Here is a 19,754-nt window from a genome sequence, read left to right on the forward strand (position 1 = left end):
GACAGGGTCTCTCTGTGCAGCTCCAGCTGTGCGGTGGAACTCTCTCTGTAAACCAGGCTGGCCTCAAACTCAGAGATCCACTTGCCTCTGCCTTCTGGGAGCTGGGATTAAAGGTGTGTGCCGCCACCACCAGTCTCAGGATTTTTTATAAACTAACTTTGCAAGTGTATGATAAACAGGTGGGTGGAAGTCAGAGGCTAACTTGTGGGAGTTGGTTCTCTGCTTTCAGTGTGGGCTGCAGGCATTAGAGTTGGGTGGTAAGCCTCTCATGGAGAATATTGTTAACTCACTGAGCCATCTGACACTCTCTGGTGTGTCCTCTTCCTCCTCCTCCTCCTCCTCCTCCTCCTCTTCAACTGTGTCTCTGTATCCCAGGCTAACCTTGAGCTCGATAAGCAGCCAAAGATAACCAGGAGCTCCTAATCCTCCTGCCTCTGCCTCCTCAATATGAGTATTACAGATGAATATTAATATTAGTATTAGTATTACCACCACAACCATTTTATGGGGTGCTGGGGACTGACATGGCATTCTGCGTGTTAGGCAAGCCATGTACTATTTGAGCTACACCCCACCCCACCCCCTCTTAACCTGATAGGGACTTTCTGAAGGTAGATTAGGTGGCCTTAATGGCTCTCTGAGACCCTGGTTCTGTAGCACACACACACAGAGACACACACAGATACACAGGCAGACGGACACACAGATATACGGGCAGACAGATACACAGATATACAAGCAGACATACATATACAGACATAGACACAGACAGATACATATACAGACACATATAGACACAAGCATACACAGACAGACACACAAACAGGCACAGACATATAGACATAGACATACAGAAATATCCCACACACATATAGATAGACACACAGACACACTCAGACAGACAGAAACATCCCCACCACACACACACACACACACACACACCCTGCTGTGTGACTCATAGTCTGAGATGAACCACGTTCTCCTCCACTCTTTTGCAGGGCCCCCTCCGTCAGCTCCTCAGTGCTCAGTGGAGGTGTCTTCAGAATCGACTACCCTGGAACTCGCCTGTAACTGGGACGGGGGCTACCCTGACCCGACCTTCTTGTGGACCGAGGAACCTGGAGGAACGATCATGGGGAACTCAAAGCTGCAAACACTGAGCCCGGCGCAGCTGTTGGAGGGCAAGAAGTTCAAATGCGTTGGGAACCACATACTGGGACCTGAGTCTGGAGCCAGCTGTGTGGTAAAGCTCTGTGAGTCTGGCTTGCTTTGTCCAGGGGTTGGGGTTCACCTGCTTGCCTTTCTTCTCAAAGAACCGTTTGATTTTTAGTCCTGGGAGAGAAAGTCGATATTGGAGTACCCAGAATTCCTCTCACTTCTCCTTGTGCTTCACGGCTATTGCCTTCCATGTTTAAAGATGCCCGCCTCAGGGTCTTTATCTCAGCAGACACTGGCTGTGTGCCTGTGCCCTCCGTTTCAGTCACTCAGCCTGGCATGCTGATCAGGACAGATAGGACGCCTCCGTGTGTCCTCTTTATTATCTAACAGAGGATCCCTTCCCCCGGAAACTTGGTAGCTTAAACACTGTTTGCCTGAGGTTTTTCTGGTAGGGTGCAATTGTGTGTCTCTTTGAAAGAATGTGAAGAGTTGGGGGGTGGGATCTCAGCCAGAAGACTTATAAGTTGGGGTGCTAAAATCATGAAAGAGCTAGGCAGTGGTGCACGCCTTTAATCCTAGCCCTTGGGAGGCAGAAGAAGGTGAATTTCTGGGTTTGAAGCCAGCCTGGTCTACAGAGTGAGTTCCAGGACAGCCAGGGCAACCCTGTCTCGAAAAACAAAACAAAACAAAAAAAATGAAATCATGAAAGATACTCTTCCTAGGTGCTCATGCACATGACTGGTGAGCTGTCTCCTTCCCACAAGGTACAGCCCTCTGTGGGGCTGCCAGAGTGTCTTCCTGTGGACCCATGCTCCCAGCATGGTGATCCACTTTCCTGAGAGCCAGTGATGCAAGAGGGGCGTGAGCCAGGCAGAAGAAGTATCCCTTTGTAGGACCGAGCCTCCGGAGTCACTTGGTCTGCCTTCTTGGTTTTGTGCCGGAGATGAGACCCTAGATCTCACTGGACATATAGTCCTGTCTCACATGGTAAATAGTTGGATGTCCCCCTTGCTGCTGACATCCCAGAGCCCAAGATCCTGTCTCTTGAGAGAGAGAAAAGAAATTAGGGCTGATGGCAGAATATTACTTGTTCACCTTCAGCAAGGCCACAAACTCTATGCCTGTCTCCCACTGTACCCCCACAAAGTGTGTGGGGGGGGCAGCTTACTAGATCGCTAGGTTGGTTCTGAGTTCCTAGGCTCAAGTGACCCTTTAACCTCAGTCTTCAAAATAATAGGACCACAGACAAAGAACCACTGTGGTCCATTGCAGCCATCTCAAAGTGGCCTGCAGGTCAGTTTGTTGAAGAATTCCTAAAGGGCCACCCTGGTTGCCCATCATATGAAGGCCCTCAAATCCGTGTTCACTTGAGGATCTCCACAGGCCCCATGTCTTTGCGAGCCTTTCTTCCCATCCTTGCCTGCTACTTCTGCTCATATAATCTCTTGAATGGATATGTGCCATGCTGCTCAAGTGTGTGTGACAGTTTGTGTATGTGGCTGTTGGACCTGTGTGTCTGTGCACCACATGAGTACCCAGTACCCTTGGAGGTCAGAAGAGGGCCTTGGATCCCCCTGGAAGAAGAGTTAGAGATGTTGTAAGTTGCCATGTGGGTACTGGGAACGGTACCCATGTCCTATGCAAGAATATAAATGACTTGTCTTGGTTAGGGTTTCTATGACTGTGGTGAGACACCATGACCAAAGTCAAAGAGTTTATTTGCCTTACACTTCCACATGACTGTTGATCATGGAAGGAATTCAGGACATTGAATTCTTGAAGGGAGGAACCTCGAGGCAGGAGTTGATGCAGAAACCATGGAGGGGTGCTGCTTACTGGTTTGCTCGCCATGGCTTGCTCAGCCTTCTTTCTCATAGAACCCAAGACCACTAGCCTAGGGATGGCTCCACCCACAATGGGCGGGGCCCTCTGCCCCGTCAATCACTAAGAAAATGCTCTGCAGACATGTATAGCATGCCACCTGTACTGGCTGGTTTTGTGTGTCAACTTGACACAGGCTGGAGTTATCACCGAGAAAGGAGCTTCAGCTGCGGAAGTACCTCCATGAGATCCAGCTGTGGGGCATTTTCTCAATTAGTGATCAAGGGGGGAGGGCCCATTGAGGGTGGTGCCATCCTTGGGCTGGTAGTCTTGGATCCTATAAGAGAGCAGGCTGGGGGCTGGAGAGGTGGCTCAGCGGTTAAGAGCACTGACTGTTCTTTCAAAGGTCCTGAGTTCAAATCCCAGCAACCACATGGTGGCTTACAACCATCTGTAACAAGATCTGATGCCCTCTTCTGGTGTGTCTGAAGATAGCTACAGTGTACTTACATAAATAAATAAATCTTAAAAAGAGAGAGAGAGAGAGAGAGCAGGCTGAGCAAGCCAGGGGAAGCAAGCCAGTAAGTCACATCCCTCCATGGCCTCTGCATCAGCTCCTGCTTCCTGACCTGCTTGAGTTCCAGTCCTGACTTCCTTTGGTGATGAATAGTAATGTGGAAAGTGGAAGCCGAATAAACCCTTTCCTCCCCAACTTACTTCTTGGTCATAATGTTTGTGCTGGAATAGAAACTAAGACACCACCCCATCTTACAGGGGCTCCTCCTACCTTTCCTGTGACTCCAGCTTGTGTCAAAAGTTCATGTAGAATTAGCCAGCAGAGCTCTTAACTGTTCTCAGCCATCTCTTCAGCCCCGTGGGTGATGACAAGTGAGTGTGCCCTGCTTGTCCAGTCTAGTCACGAGTGTGACCTCCATTTGGGGGCTAGGGAAAAGTCTTGGGGTGTGGGGGGGCACATTTAAGGAAAAAGCAGCCATTTCTGAAACTCTGGTTTGAGTCCCAAAATATCAGCATACCTATGAGGATTGCCACTGGCTTCAGGACCCAGAAGGAGATCCAGGTTTCCCATAGACAGGGAGGGAAGGATATCTTTCCTGAGGGTCCCAAGCACCTTCAGACTTAGGCAGTTCTCTTCTGTTGATCTGACCTTTTCACCCAACTTGGAGGCTCTACATACCCTTTTGCTCCACTTCCCTTCTCCTTTCCTCTTCCCTCTTCCTCCTCTCTTCCCAGGATGCCAGGTCTGACACCCTAGCTTCTCCTTTGGGACCATTTTACCAGGTGGTTCCATTTTACCAGGCCGGACCCCAGAGAGTCACAGTGTGGAAAACCATTCCAGGTTTCTTCCTAGCCCTGCGGTTCTCAACCTGTGGGTCTCCACCCTTCTGTGGGTCACATATCCAGAATATCAGGCATCCTGTTTTACATTATAATTATAATGAAAATAATTTTATGGTTGGGGGTCACCACAACGTGAGGAAGGGTAATAAAGGGTCCACGAATTAAGAAGGTTGAGACCCACTGTCCTAGCCCATCCCGGAAGAGAATGCCTCAGAGAGAGAGGTTCTCGGGCTGAGGACAGATGGATCACTTCCGGGCCTTCGGTGCCTCTCTCATCTGACTCAAGTCAGATGACTCCATAGTGTTCTGTGGGTTTCCTTGGAAAGACAAACACAAGCATCTCTTCACCCCAGCTAGGGCCCTGGTGTCGGACCAAAGAGAAGATCCAAAGATAAGCTTGGTCATCAACTGAGCTTACTGGGGCTTCTAGCAGGAAGATGAGGGGTTGCTCAAGGGCACACAGCTCGGGTGACCCAAGTAGAGAGACTGTGACGCTGTAACTGACTGAGCTTCTGACCTTCCCTGTCTCCTCAAGCTAGGAGTGTTCAGCAGAAATAGCCTCGCGGCAGGAGACCACAGCACTGTATTGTAAATCATCCCGGGCAGCTCTGTAGTAGATAGGAATAGTGCTCCACTGTAGAAGGCTGGGTCTTGGTCCCTAGAGCCTGTGTACTTTATTCTGCATTATCAGCTGGTCCCAGTGTCATCCTGTATGTCCTTATAAGAGGGGAATGGGAGGCTAGAATCAGTGGGTAATGGGATCACTGAAAGAAGATATTAAAGGGATGGGAGGCGGGGTGTGGAGCCAAGGGTCCGGAGAAAATGTCAGTATGATGGCACACGCTTGTAAATCCCGCCATTTGTGAGGCAGAGACAGGTAGGTAGTATCTGTGAGTTCCAGGCTAGCTTGCCCTAGATGGTTAACTTTCAGACTAGCCTGGGCTACATAGTGAGACCCTGTCTCAAACAAAACCAAGATGGAGAAAAGGAGGGGCTAGAGAGATGGCTCAGCAGTGAAGGAACTTTTCAAGCTCAATGAAGAACCAAGGTTCCAGTTTCCAGGCGGTTTACAAAGCTAGTCCCAGAGGGACCTCATGCATCTGACCTGTGAGGGCACCCGCACCTGGGCACATACCCACCCCGACCCCTGTGTGCCCCACACACATGTAATAATAAAAACATATACTCAAAAAAGAAGGAAATCTGAGTGTGGAGGCAAGGAGGCTCAGGAGTTCAAGGCCAGCCTCAGCTACGTAGCAAGTTCAAAGGGCAGCCTAAGCTGCACGAAACCTGCCTCAAAAAAAAAAAGAAAACAAAAAACAAAACAAAAAACCAAAAACCGAAGGAACCACCTGTAAGGCATGGTCTCCCTGGAGCATGCAAAAGGAGCCAGTTTTATTAACACCCCAACTTATCAGCCCCATAAAGTCATAGAACTTATGTCATAGGACTGTCTGTTCACAGTCCTAGAACATGCCTTTAAGCCATTGGTCCTTGTTGGCCTGTGTGTGTCAGTGTTTGACATGGTCGGCGTACTTGTATTCTTGTCTGTCTGTCTGTCTGTCTGTCTATGTGTATTTGTATGTCCTCATGTCAGAAGATAATTTTTCTGTTGTAACTTCTCTTTTTCCTGCCATGTGTGTCTCGGGGATCCAGCTCAGGACCTCGGGCGTGGCCACAAGCCCCTTTACTCACTAAGCCCTCTCACTGACCCTTACACTTTGACATAGATGTGTAACTCGCTGAGTGACAGGGCCTGGTGCTTGAGTCTAAGGGTCCCCGATCATCAGCCTATTTGGTTTTCACCCAGCAGTGTAACAGTGTTCGGTGGAAAGCCTCCCATCCCCGGTGTCTTCTTAGTCCTAGGAAAAGTGAGACAGGCAGTCACTCTGTGTCCTAACTGAGAAACTCACTTGGCTTTCCTTGTGCCTCAGTTTCCTTCTCTGTAAAATGGGAATAATGTCAAGGTTCCTTTGAGAGTGAGTTGGGCTCATTTGCATATAGTTTCTTGTGCACAGTAAGTATTTGATAGGCATTAAGCTATGTTCCGGAGGACCAGCACCTGTGGGGATTACAAGCATTGGGTTTTTTGGTTTGGTTTGGTTTGTTGGGAAAGGGTGGACCCCAGCTTGACTCTTCCTGAAACATTTGTCTCTGTCTCCCCACCTCCGACCACCAGCGAGCCCCTTACTGCCGTCTCAGCCCATGAGAACTTGCTTCGTGGGGGGCAACGTGACTCTCACCTGCGAAGTGTCAGGAGCCAACCCACCTGCGAGGATCCAGTGGCTGAGGAACCTCACGCAGCCCGCCATCCAGCCCAGCAGCCACTACATCATCACCCAGCAGGGCCAAAGCTCCTCTCTCACCATCCACAACTGCTCACAGGACCTGGATGAAGGCTTTTACTATTGCCAGGCCGAGAACCTCGTGGGGGTGAGGGCAACAAACATCTGGTTGAGTGTGAAAGGTAGGTCCTCTGGGTGGCCCCAAAGGTTAAGAGCCTTTAGAGCACCTGGCATCATTGAGGGGAGGTGGCTTTGGGGCCTCCCTTCATGGGCCATGGTCAACTGAAGATGGTATATCACTTGCCTGTGGTTTGAGAGAGTGCCTGAGAACATTAGTGTCTAACTTGGGAGCGCCAATATATGCCTAGGACATAAAAAAAAAAAAAAATTACACCTTGGGGCTAGAGAGATGGCTCAGCGGTTAAGAGCACTGACTGCTCTCCCAGAGGTCCTGAGTTCAAATCCTGGCACTTTTAGAACCTAGTGGGGAAACCCCCACCCAATTCCCGATTCATCGTGCACCCAAAAAATCACGAAGGACCATCCTAATGTAATTACATGAGGACGTTTAATTACGGAGCTCCGGACCAACATGCATCCCACACAGGAGATAATGGATGTCGGCCATGAGGCTCGAAAGCTAGGGGTTTTTATGGGGTAAGGGGCTTATCTTTGTTCACATAGCAACCAGTTGATGTATGACTTTACCCGGCGTCATGGGGCAGTAGACAGAGGAGAGGTTCTGGCCAGATGGTGTTGACTCAGACAAGATAGCCTTGCCTGCGTCCTTGCATTTTTTCATTTTTACAGTCAAGTTGTTCTTAGGAATGTCTTAACAACAGCCCTGACTGTTCTGCTTTGTTCTCGGCCCCAGGCCGCAGTCTCATAGACAGCTCTTTTACATGAATCACAAGTTACAAAATCTCATTTTCCTTCAGCACCACATGGTGACTCACAACCATCTGTAATGGGATCTGATGCCCTCTTCTGGTGTGTCTGAAAATAGCTACAGTGTGAGTGTGTATGTGTGTGTGTGTGTGTGTGTGTGTGTGTACACATATATATACATACATATATATACACACATATATACACATATATGTACATATATACATATATAATTGAAAAGGCTTTTAAAAAATTACACCTACTTATCAAAGGATATGTACTAGAACATGCATATGTACATGCATGCATATATGTGGTCACACATATGTGTAGTAAAATTAGTGAATTATAACAGGGAAGTTCTCTGCTGTCCCACTTACATCAAATATGGAACTCCCTATGGTGGTCGGGGAAATTCTAGAAATTTTTATATCTTGACAGTTTTTAAGACATAAAAACCCGCTGGGCGGTGGTGGCGCACGCCTTTGATCCCAGCACTTGGGAGGCAGAGGCAGGAGGATTTCTGAGTTCCAGGCCAGCCTGGTCTACAAAGTGAGTTCCAGGACAGCCAGGACTACACAGAGAAACCCTGTCTCGGGAAGAAAAAAAAAAAAAAGACATAAAAACCCTGGATTCCCTCTCTCTCAACTCATAAACTGGGCATGGTTGCACTGGCTTCCAGACCTAGCACTCGGGAGGTGTGGAGGTCAGCTCTGCTACATAGAGGGTTTGTAAAGGTGACAGACGCCTGTAATTCCAAGCCACTAGGGATGCCAACTGTAAACTCAGTGTCAGTTCACTCTGAAGACACTCTGTGGCCTGCAGTGTGAAATACCCCCAAGTTTAATTCTCCCTACTTATCTGTAAGGGCGTCTCAGCTAAATAGAGAGTTTAAGGCTCCTATAGGCTACAGACCCTGTCTGCATACAATAAAGGACGAATGAGGAACTGGAGGTATACAGAGGGAGGGAGGGAGAGATGGAGGGAGGGAGGGGAGAGGGAAGGAGGGAGGGAACAAACAAACAAGGAAGGGACAGTTCTTTTACACCAGAGCTGCTGCTTCAACATTTCTCATTTTCCCAGGGCCTCAAGTGTGAAAATGCATAATAAACCAGGTGCACAAATGAAACATTTACTGATGATAAATCATAAAGCAGTCTTTTTTCTTTTGGAAAACATTTTTGGGATCTACATGCACTTTGACCGTTCTTTAAATATGAAAGCAAATCGGCCTCCTAATGAGACAGACACATGCTTGCTTTTACACAGAGAATTCAATTTCGGGCTGGCGAGATGGCCCTGTGGGTAGTAGCCAGGTCTGACCGACTAAGTTGGATCTCCGGGACCCACATGGTGGATTGAGAGATCCGGCTGCCTCCCGGTGTCCTCTGACCTCCACGTGCAGGCTATGACATGCACGCACAAACACGTGAGTGCGCTCACACAACCACATGCAATGGAGAGAATTAAATTGGACGAGTATTTTCCACTGCAGTGCACAGAGAGTCTTCGATGTTGTGCAGAGTTGACTGATACTTTTTATTTTATTTTATTTCTATTTATTTATTTAGTAGTCAGCATTGTTAGAGTACTTGGAATTACAGGTGTCTGCCACCATGCCTGGCTTTCTTCTGTTTCTTCTGAAGGTTTAACATTCTCCCACCTTGGTTAAGGATTTAATTCAGACTTGGTTTGTGTGGGTAGTGTGAGCGGTTGGATCAAGTTTCTTTCCTTCCTTTTGCCCCTCCCTCGTTGCCTAGGTTTGAGCCAGCTCCTGCTTCCCCTGCTTCCTTTGTTCACTCTTAGGACTAGATCAAGGTCCTCTCCTGTCTGTTTTCCATTTGAGACAGGGTCTTGATATGTGTAGCCTTGGCCAGGCTGGAACTTCCTCTGTAGGCCAGGCCTTGAAAGTGTGATCCTTCGACTTCAGGCCTGTGTCACCATGCAACATACCACACTTTTGTTTGGTTTTTTTTTTGTTTTGTTTTGGTTTGGTTTTTTGTTGTTTCGAGACAGGGTTTCTCTGTATAGCCCTGACTGTCCTGGAACTCACTTTGTAGACCAGGCTGGCCTGGAACTCAGAAATCCACCTGCCTCTGCCTCCCAAGTGCTGGGATTAAAGGCGTGCACCACCACTGCCTGGCTCACACTTTTGTCTATGTGTAGGCAGTACCGAAATTTTCTGACCTGGCCAGGCAGTGGTGGTGACCTTGAGGCAGAGGTGGGAGGATCTCTGAGTTCAGGCTAGCCTTGTCTGTAGAGCGAGTTTCAGGATAGCCAGAGCTACATGGAAAATAAATAGCTCTGTCCTGTGCTGGTTTGTATACCAGGAGCTGTCTGTGGGGATCCATGGGGCTCTGGCCTGGCCCGAGCAGCCAGAGTGTTGTGGCTCTCAAGGAGAAGCCAGAGCAAGATGGGCTGTGGGACCTCTTTCAAGGCCACTGCTGTCCCAGAGTCTGTGGCAGGCAGCAAGATGCAGCTGGCAGCTAGGGGCCAAGGTCAGGGCCACCGAGCAGGAAGTGGCTGCAGTCAGGCTTAGATACCGGGATGGTTGAGCCAGTCGAGGTCCAGCTTCAAAAGTCTTGGGTGAGAAAACTCTTCCCAGGAATGATACAGCTCTACATGACAGGCACCCTGAGTCCCTCTTTGGTGAAATAACTTGTGCACGTTATTCCTCTGTGGGTAGGATCTCATAAATATTTCGGGGATGGCTAGGGTCTAAAGGCAGATGCTTTCTGTTGACTCAGCCTGGGATGTTAAGGATGCCTCATCTGCATGAGGAAGGACTTCAGGTGTTGTCCCCTTGTGACTGTCACAGTCCTCTCAGCGGGATGTCGTGGTCACGTGTTTCAGGCCAGGAATAGCTCTAAACACCTACTGTTTTCAATTATGAGAATTGCTAGGTGCCTTATTAGGGTTTTACTGCTGTGAACAGACACTGTGACCAAGGCAACTCTTATAAGGATAACATTTAGTTGGGGCTAGCTTACAGGCTCAGAGGTTCAGTCCATTATCAAGGCAGGATCATGGCAGCAGCTAAGCAGGCATGGTGCAGGCAGAGCTAAGAGTTCTACATTTTCATCTGAAGGATGCTAGCAGAATACTGGCTTCCAGGCAGTTAGGACTAGGGCATTAAAGCCCATGCCCACAGTGACACACCTACTCCAACAAGACCACACCTCCAAATAGTGCTACTCCCTAGGCCAAGTATTTTCAAACCATCACACTGGGGTTCCTGAATCCGCTCAACTTTACCTGGTTTTCTGTCTGGTGGCATGGTCCACTGCCCTGCAGTCCTGGTCCATTGATCACCATGTTCACTGTGGTACTAACGCCCACTCTGACTGGGGCCTTGGAAAGGACCTAGGGTCTGGTCCATAGAGTGCCCTAACTCTGCATTGTCCTTTGATGTTCTATGCTTGGTCTGACTCTGTAAATTCTATCTACCTGAGTTTGATTTTTGGAGGGGTTCTGTGGACATGAAACCAAGATGAGACAAGAGGTGGATTTGGCCAAAAGAGGGGAGAGGTTTTGGACGATCAATCGAAAAGGTTTGTGGCGTGATCTCTTCACAGAACCGCTGAACATCGGGGGCATCGTGGGCACTGTGGTGAGCCTCCTCCTGCTGGGACTGGCCGTTGTTTCAGGCCTCACTCTGTATTACAGCCCGGCTTTCTGGTGGAAGGGTAAGATCCCGTTGAGTTCCCGTGCTTAAGAAAAGGCTGTGGGCGGGGCTGGAGAGATGACCAAGCAGTGGGCGGGGCTGGAGAGATGACCAAGCGGTGGGCGGGGCTGGAAAGATGACCGAGCAGTAATGGGCGGGGCTGGAGAGATGACGAAGCAGTAATGGGCGGGGCTGGAGAGATGACCAAACAGTAAAGAGCATTAGCTACTCTCGCAGAGAATCAGCGTTTGATTCCTGGCACCCACATGGCGGTTCTCAACAGTCTGTAACTTCAGTTCTAGGCCATCCCAGACTCTCTCTTTTGGTATCGTTGAACACGGGTCGTGCATGTTGTGCACAGACAGACATCCCTGCAGGCAAAACGCCCGAACGCTTTAAAATGAACAAATAGAACTTTAAAAAGCTGTGGGTGGGAAGAAAACTCCGTGCCCAGCTTCCACCTAAATGCCCCATCTTCACCCCCCCCCCCATGGAAAACGTTAGCATTTAATTAACGTGGCTTTTAAGCCACCAGAACACAGGCACCTCCAACACCCTCAATCTTCTCTTCAGCTCTTCTGCTGAAGAATTTGGCCTTCACGATGACAGGTTGCTTAGGGAGCTTTCCCTTGCCCAGAACTTTGTAGTAGCCGATCGCACAACATCAATGATGGGAGCGGCTCCAGTCTTGTTTTTTGCCGCATTGACCCGCGTCCGCTTGCTGACCAACGTCCACAGTTTATCCAGGTTGACTGTTGGGCAGAAACTCTGGTTCCTCTTCAGGTGGTAATGCCTCATACCAACTTTCCCAAAGTAACCTGGGTGATATTTGTCAAAGTTGACCCTGCGGTGACGCATGCCTCCAGCATTCCCGAGGCCGCTTGCGGTGCTTACCGATGTGGCCGTGGCCGTGGCTCCCGTGGCCCCGGTGTTTCCGGGTCTTCCTCAGTCTGCATGGCATGGCGGTGGCAGAAAGGGAAAAGGGCGTGCCTCATCTTATAAAGCTGCGTTGCACACTGTGGGTGATAACGGGGCACTTAAGGAAGAGACACTTAGGATGTTTCTTAGATGGTCGTGCTTTGTCAGTGTTAATTTTTCTTTTTAATATTTAGCTATACCTTTATTATTGGCTCTGTATGTGTATGTGTTGTGTGCACGGGAGCGTGTGGTTGTGTGTGCCCGTGTGTGTCCATGCAGAGGCCGGAGCCTGACCTTGTCTTCCTTTCTGACTGCTGTACTGGCTTGAGACAGGGTCTGTGTGTACTGGATGCTCACCCCTTTGGCTAGGCTGGCTGGCTAGCAAGCTCCTAGGCTCCATGGGTCGCACACCCTTAATGATAGGGTCCCAGGTACATACAGCAATGTCTGGCTTCTTAGGCATTTGACTTTGATCTCAGGGCCTCAGGCTATTGAGTTATTTCCTCCTCGGTTGGATTGAAAACTCTTGAAACGGAACCAGTGTGTCTGGTGCTTACCCCTCTCTTCTTTTCTCTCTTTCAGGAGGGAGCACATTCAGGTAAGTGTTTGGGGCGTTCCAATCCAAAGTCTCTTCTCCATCACTCCTTGTCATTGCTGTTCTTATTTGTTTATAAGGATGATAACACTAGCCCGGCAGTGGTGGCGCACGCCTTTAATCCCAGCACTCGGGAGGCAGAGGCAGGTGGATTTCTGAGTTCGAGGACAGCCTGGTCTACAAAGTGAGTTCCAGGACAGCCAGGGCTACACAGAGAAACCCTGTCTCCAAAAAACCAAGTGGAATTTGTATATTTTTTTATTTCCCCAAGGTGATCCTGGGCAGTAGAATTCTTCTTGATGATCCATAAACAGTTAGTTCCTAACTTTCATTTTTCACAGTGGGATCTTACTGTTCTAGAACCCTCTTTCCTGGGAAGCCAGTCCCTTTGCCACTCTTGGTGAAGGGCCGTTGTCCAGGCAGATTTGTTATTCACAGGAGACACAGATGATGAGGCCTTGTGGGAAGTGGCTATGAACCATGGCCCTGGGCCCCAGTTGCTAATCCCAAATCTTTTGTACAGGCTATGGGTTGGCTTCCGACCCAAGGACGTGGCACTGACTTGACTATTTTTTACATCAAAGCAGACCTGGCCTCTAGGTTCTCCCAGAATCCCCCAGTCCCTACCTGGCATACCCTGTCTTCATCCCTGAACTTTCCAGCCTAAGGACTGGGCGACCTTTCCTTGGAGGCTCTCCCTATATAATCCAGACATTTTGATCCTCTCTCTCTTCTCCTTCTCTTCTCTCTCTGTGTGCTCTCCCTTTCTCTCTTTCTCTCCCTCCCATCCCCCAGTGGTGACTGCCCTGTCCCCTGGAGAGCAGCTTCCCAAATAACCCTGCCTTTAATTTAGTCTAATGTGGCTTGAATTGGCTCATTTCACGGGCAGTGGAGAAGTAGCCTATCAGGTACTCCCAGTCCTCTGAGCCTTCATCCCTCCGTTGGTTTCACAGAGTGGTGGGAGGAGCGTGAACTGTGAAGGTGGTGCTAAGCTGTAAACACATCTTTCCCTCCCTGAGCCTGTGGCTGGGCCAGGATGCTGGACACAGGGCCCTCCTGCAGTTTGAGGGAGAGAAGACCTTATCTGAGGATTGGGAGAATCTGTAGGAGGGAGGCAGAAATAAGGCCATTTGAGGGAAGAACTTGATTTTCACTTTATTTTTTCTGGGGTTGGTTTGTTTGTTTTTTGAGACCAGTTCTTAAGTATTCTGGGTTGGCCTCAAACTCACTATGGTAGCCAAACATGACTTCCAACCTCTCATCTTCCTGCATCCACCTCCCAAGTGCTGGAATTGCAGGCACACCCTACCATGCATACATCCGTACTAGGCAAACACTCTAGCCACTGAGCTTCACTTCCAGCCCAGAATGCAGCATTTATATAAATTCCACATTGAGAAATACTGTGCCAGATGCCTGAGACAACACAGTAGGGATAGCATATAAACAGATACCCACAAAGGACACGGCCACCATCTCTCACCATCGGTATCTAAGTCTTATCCTGAAGTTACGATCTCACAGTCACGACTAAGCTATGCCAAGTGTGTGAAGGATTCCCCATGGTTGTAAGAGGATTACAAGGAACCCCATGTAGTCTTTCCAGTAGGGCTCAAGTTGAGATAGACAAGATGACTTCCTGGTTATTTTTTCTCCTTTGGAAATTAGGGGACAGGACATGGGTGATGTCATGGTTTTGGTGGATTCGGAAGAGGAGGAGGAAGAAGAAGAGGAGGAGGAGGAGAAGGAAGATGTTGCTGAAGAGGTGGAACAGGAGACAAATGAGACAGAGGAGTTGCCAAAAGGGATAAGCAAGCATGGACACATTCACAGGGTGACTGCTCTGGTCAACGGGAACTTAGACCGCATGGGGAATGGATTCCAGGAGTTTCAGGGTAAGCTTGCCTCCCTTCCAGACCCTCAAATCTGTATAGAGTTTCCTGGAGGGTGTTTCTAATAAATAGGGGCAGTTTCTTAAAGCCTAGGCAAATTAGCTGGCTCAAGTCTAGTCTAGAACCCAAGACTCCATGCTAAGTTGAGTGCTCCATTCCGAAATAAACAAAATGTAAAACATTTAAGTGTCAGCATATGCCGCAAGACTGACGCTGCAACATACTTTGTTTCATGCATGAGGTTATTTAAAATGTTGTATAAATGGAGCTGGCCAGATGGCTAAATAGATAAAGATTCTTGCTTCCAAGCCTGGTGACCTGAATTCAGTCCCTGGTGGAAGGAGTGACGTTGCTCCCCAAAGTTGTTCTCTGATTTCCACTTGCCCCCACTACATAAGCAAACAATAAAATGAAATATTTTATACAATCACCTACAAGTGAGACCTGCTTAAGGGAACTCTGAAATATTCATAGAGCTCATGTTTGTTTAGATTTGGGTCCCACCTCATGGACTGTCATTCTGTAGATGCAAATTACCCATAGTCTAAAGTCCATATCACCCAGGCATTTGGGTAAGACAATCAATACGCATAAAACTAGCAGCACAGAGAAGAAGTTATCCAACAAAGTCTATGGGGGAAGACGCAGTACAGGGATTGTTGAATTAGGAAAAGAAAGTCCTGTATCATCTGTGAATGCCTAGGCAGCCTCCTTGCTTCCTTGGGAAGTGGAAGCGGGAGGATCAGAAGTTGAGTTATCCTCAGCTACATAGTGAGTTTGGGGCCAGCCTGGGCTACATGAGACCCTGTCTCAAAACAAAAAGAAGATTGTTGTACTCCCTGCCCTACCTCCTTTATGAACTCCAGTTCTTGGGGCTCACAAGTCACCAAGATGACAGGAGACAGAAGGTTAACACTTCCCCTGCCGGTGAGATCACTCAGTTCCATCTCTTGCACCGACAGATGACAGTGATGGGCAGCAGAGTGGCATTGTTCAAGAGGATGGCAAGCCAGTTTGATGAAGAGGACGATTCACTGTTGGTGCTGTCTTGCCCCCCATCTCACCGTGCTGCCCTGGGGAGCTTGTGTTAGGGACTGCTGGGGTCTCTGCAGCACAGGCACAGCATCTCTTCTTCCGTCTGTCATCTCCCACTGACTTCATTTGGTGTGGGTTCACCTCAGCAGTGTGAAGTGCACTGAGAAGGAGCAGCCGGTGTGGGGCAAAGCTGCAGTGGCCGTAGTGGAGTCTGAGGGGCCCACTTGGCTGTGATACTGACTCTACCCAGGTGATGTACTGTGACAGACACTGATTGGGGACTGGGGTGGGGTGGGGCACTTGGTACCTGTGCACTGTGCCATTAGTCAAGGTTTGTAGACAGCTTACCCAACACGAATATGGACATGAGGAACCTTCCTGGCAGAGGGGAGGGGTCAGCTACCAAAAGGCAGTTGGATTTGGGCCCAAGGCTTGAATTCTTTTATTGTTTTGCGTCTGTTTTCCTATCAAGAACACCCCTGAAACAGTACCTACTTTCCAGGCTCCTGAGAGATGGAGGAGGTAGTTCGGGGTGTAGGAGTGCCTAGGGAGGGGTTCCACAGAGCTACTGCAGGGGCCATCATTATAGACTCTCAGCTCCGCCCACCCCAACTATGCTTTTTCCCCTAGAGAGGATTGCACCTCTCCTCTCCTTCACGGTGTACAGGCAGAGCTGCATCTGGTTATGAAAGCCTAAGTGACGAACCTAAGGCTTCTCTTTCCTCATGTCTCCTGTGCTAACAGAGCATCACCTGATAACGAACTGGACACACGGTCCATTTGGACTTAGTGTCTGTGTTCTGGAAATGGGAGTATATGTTTCCATCCTACTTACTGGGCCAGTAAGTTTCAAAAGAAAATAGTGGGTGATGACTTTAGCTTGGGACAGCTGGGTTCTGGGGATTTTTATTTTATTTTATTTTTTTAAAATTTCATCTAAACATTCTGAAGTCAGGGATCTTCTAAGGGTGCAGTAGGTCTGTACTAACCATGAAAATCTGACTTGAAATTTGCACTCTGTACTTGGGTACATCTCTTGGGCACATCCTGCTCAGACAGGACAAGATCTAAGGCTTTAAGGACTTCCTAACACTGGGGCCGGAGGTTTCCTGTGGAGCTGGTTAACAGAAGTACCTGCACGATGTGGGAGAGGTTGTCTGGTCTCTCTGAATGCAGGGGCTAAAGTGAAGAAACCGCTCCCCTTGTGGCCCACCCTGAGGTCAGGGTGTGGAGGAGTCCACCTGGCTGTGAATTGGGAGCCCTTGGGGATGGCTATGACCTGTTCTCTTGCTTAGTGGTGCCTCAGGCACTCTGTCATTTCGTGGTGGGATACTCAGGTTGCCTTCAGTCCTTCGAGCTGGTCTTTCCTTTGAAGCCTGATGACAAGAGTTCCTGAGTTTGTCTGCAACTCAGAGGCAACTTTAAAAGAGAAGTTAGAGGGGAAGCGGCTATCTGGGAACATGGTGAATGTTTGGTGAGATCACTCGGTGCTTCCCGTAACTTCCTCTTATGTGCACACCTGGCGGTAGGAAATACTTGAGGGTTTTTTCCACTAGCAAATGAGAGCTTCAAGGGCTTGGTGCCGACCGCTGTTCTCAAGCCCTGGCCAGTTACCACTGTCTATTTTATCAGCCTGTGTGCACATTTATAAAGGGGCAGTTCAGTTTGGAGCCCAGGCACCAAGGGCTTTGTTTTAAGGCTTTGTTAAAAACTGGAGCCCACATCCCTTCTTTCCGTTGATGCCATCCATACCCAGATCTCAAGGCATATGTGTTAAATGCCAAAGTACAATTTGTGCATTGGTCTTTAAAAAAATAATTCTTATCTGCATGTATTAGTTAACTGATGAACTCCACTTGTTAGAACTGGGAAGAAAACCACTTCATGGTTGTTGTTTTTTTGTTTTTCCGAGACAGGGTTTCTCTGTGTAGCCCTGGCTGACCTGGAACTCACTCTGTAGACCAGGCTGGCCTCAAACTCAAAAGATATAGAAGGTATCCTCCTCACTGGGTACAGCAATCAAACTTCTCACCACAGAACTGGCTACCAGCTACTGCAAAGAAAAACTGCAGATGGGTCAACGTGGTTGACCTTACCATTTCGTAGGAAAAAAATTGGGAGAAATTAGTTCTAAGGTTATACATTTTTAAGACTTTGGAATAAAGTTACTTTTTAAAAAACATACATTTCTATGGTCTTGATTTATGCCTCCCCAGTGGGTGTAAAGAGTGGGGGTTCAGACTCATGCCTGTAATCCCTGCACTTGGGAAGCTGAGGCAGGACTGTGTGGGATTGACTGAGTGCAGCCCAGGCTACAGAAAGAGACCTTGTCTAAAGAAACATCAGCGCTAACTAGCTAGCTAGCCAGCCAGGTGACTCAACCTGTAAAGGTATTTATTTCCAAGCCTAAATTCAATCTCTGGAACCCACATGGTAGGTGAGAACATATTCCCACAAGTTGTGCCCTGGTGTCCACATACATGCCACGGGATCTCTCAACTAGCTGCGCTCGCGCGCGCACACACACACACACACACACAAACAGAAGATACGTAAACGGGCATTTAAAGAGCCATTTGGAAGAAAAGAGCTGTAAAGGTGGTTTTCTTTTGTCCCCGTTACCACTTGACTTGTGCACGCTGAATGCCTAAGTACAGTAAAGGACGTAGCTCACCAATAGAGTGTTTATTTAACTATGCATGGGTTCAGTCTCCAGTGCCTTAAAATAGAAACAAACCAAACCATTAAAAATGAGACCCTAAAGACAGCAGGAAATGGCATTTGGGAAATGAAGCACAGGAAGGAGGAGCTGGAGGGATGGATGGCTCGGTGATAGCGCTGGCAGCTCTGCAGAGGACTGAGCTCAATTTCCATTGCCCACAGGACCGCTCACATCATTTGTCCATCAGTTCCAGGGAATCCCATGTCCTCTTCTGTTTTCTTTGGAGACCTGGAAAGTATGTGCAGGCAAAACCACCCCTCCCACACAAGTATGCACACATGTATACACACACACACACACATGTACACACACACCCCTAGTGGTGACATACTAGGGACAATACCGTTGGCCTCCACAATATATTCACAAAGAACACTGATGAGAAAATGGTAGAGATGGGGGAAACATGACACGTTAAAAAGAACTGGGAAATAGTGGAAAGTTAAGTCTGGAGAATAGAATTGGGATCTAAGGCGATCAGGAAGGACATCAGAAATAAAACGGGAACCCCGGGGCTGAGTAAGGGTGAGGAACAAGCCATTAAAAAAAAATGCCTTTAGATATCGAGTGTGTTAAGGGAGGCTGTTAAGTAAGAATGAAGAACGAGAAAGGGGACAGGGAGGTAGAAAACGTGTGTGTGTGTGTGTGTGTGTGTGTGTCCTCAAAACAGACAACTGATAAACCGCGGGTATCTTCTAGGAGACCTGAGAACTGGGTCATGAATAGTGTGCCTGGACTAAACGCTAAGTGGAAGAGAGACGCATACAAAGCAAGAATGTAGAAGCAAGGTTCCTACCGTTCCAGCTCAAAAAACATGGGAGAGCAGACTTAAACCCATCACTTTTCCTTCCCTGGCTCCACATTACAAAGAGATCTATGACTCAAAAGGGAAGGAAATGGGGACATTGAACTTGGAGAAAAAAAAGTCCAGGCTGGAAACAGGAAAAGGGACTGGAGCGACCTTGAGTGTGGGTGGTGGGTGGGGTGGTGACAGGACACTACCAGGGGATTACAGAGCCCATGAGAAAGTCCAAAGCCAAGGAACAACTACAGGAACTACTTAAAACCCCTTTTCTCCTACCCTGGCTCCAAGTTAAATCCACCCGACACAAACAGGACCAGGACCCGAGGCACTAGCATCTGAGGACACGAAGAGGGAAATCTCGGGGTGTGTGGGGGTTAACCTTGACCTCCTCTCCCCTTAGTTCCTCCCCCTTGGCTTTCCCAGCATCCCTCCCGCTGGGGCCGTTGTCAAGGCCAGCATTTCAGCTCCCGCTGGGATCCCCAGTTCCCTGCCCCCCAGCCAGCATCATGACCCGGGCAGCTTCCCTGAGCCTCGAGCGAGCGAGCAGTCCCTTAGGTTTCTCCACGACACCCCCAGCCCTTGCCCGCCCCACCCCCATCTCTACTCGCTCCA

General features: G+C 48.7%; 1 protein-coding gene, 1 long non-coding RNA gene and 1 pseudogene across 3 annotated transcripts in view; 1 reads left to right on the forward strand and 2 right to left on the reverse strand.

Moving 5' to 3' along the window:
* The window catches only part of Vsig10 (V-set and immunoglobulin domain containing 10), a 36,532-nt gene extending 18,733 nt beyond the window's left edge, over window positions 1-17,799 (forward strand). The window contains exons 5-10 of one of the 2 annotated variants that reach the window (XR_001784682.2): window positions 999-1,253; window positions 6,518-6,805; window positions 11,087-11,197; window positions 12,676-12,691; window positions 14,357-14,583; window positions 15,543-17,799. Coding sequence is in view for 1 of the 2 variants with exons in the window: in NM_001033311.3 (NP_001028483.2) it covers window positions 999-1,253; window positions 6,518-6,805; window positions 11,087-11,197; window positions 12,676-12,691; window positions 14,357-14,583; window positions 15,543-15,598 (953 nt within the window). In the remaining variant the exon portion in view is untranslated. The remainder of the gene's footprint in view (window positions 1-998; window positions 1,254-6,517; window positions 6,806-11,086; window positions 11,198-12,675; window positions 12,692-14,356; window positions 14,584-15,542) is intronic. The other variant, NM_001033311.3, reaches the window with a different exon arrangement.
* On the reverse strand, window positions 11,684-12,157 carry Gm15727 (annotated as a pseudogene).
* Window positions 17,800-18,281: 482 nt separating the features above from the next.
* Window positions 18,282-19,652, reverse strand: Gm42012. The gene is made up of 2 exons (XR_878716.2): window positions 19,419-19,652; window positions 18,282-18,565 (listed from the first exon to the last, which is right to left on the reverse strand). It is a non-coding gene; the product is annotated as a predicted gene, 42012 (long non-coding RNA).
* Between the last annotated feature and the right edge of the window lie 102 nt (window positions 19,653-19,754).

Source organism: Mus musculus, chromosome 5 (genome assembly GCF_000001635.26).
Source record: "Mus musculus strain C57BL/6J chromosome 5, GRCm38.p6 C57BL/6J".
NCBI lineage: Eukaryota > Metazoa > Chordata > Mammalia > Rodentia > Muridae > Mus > Mus musculus.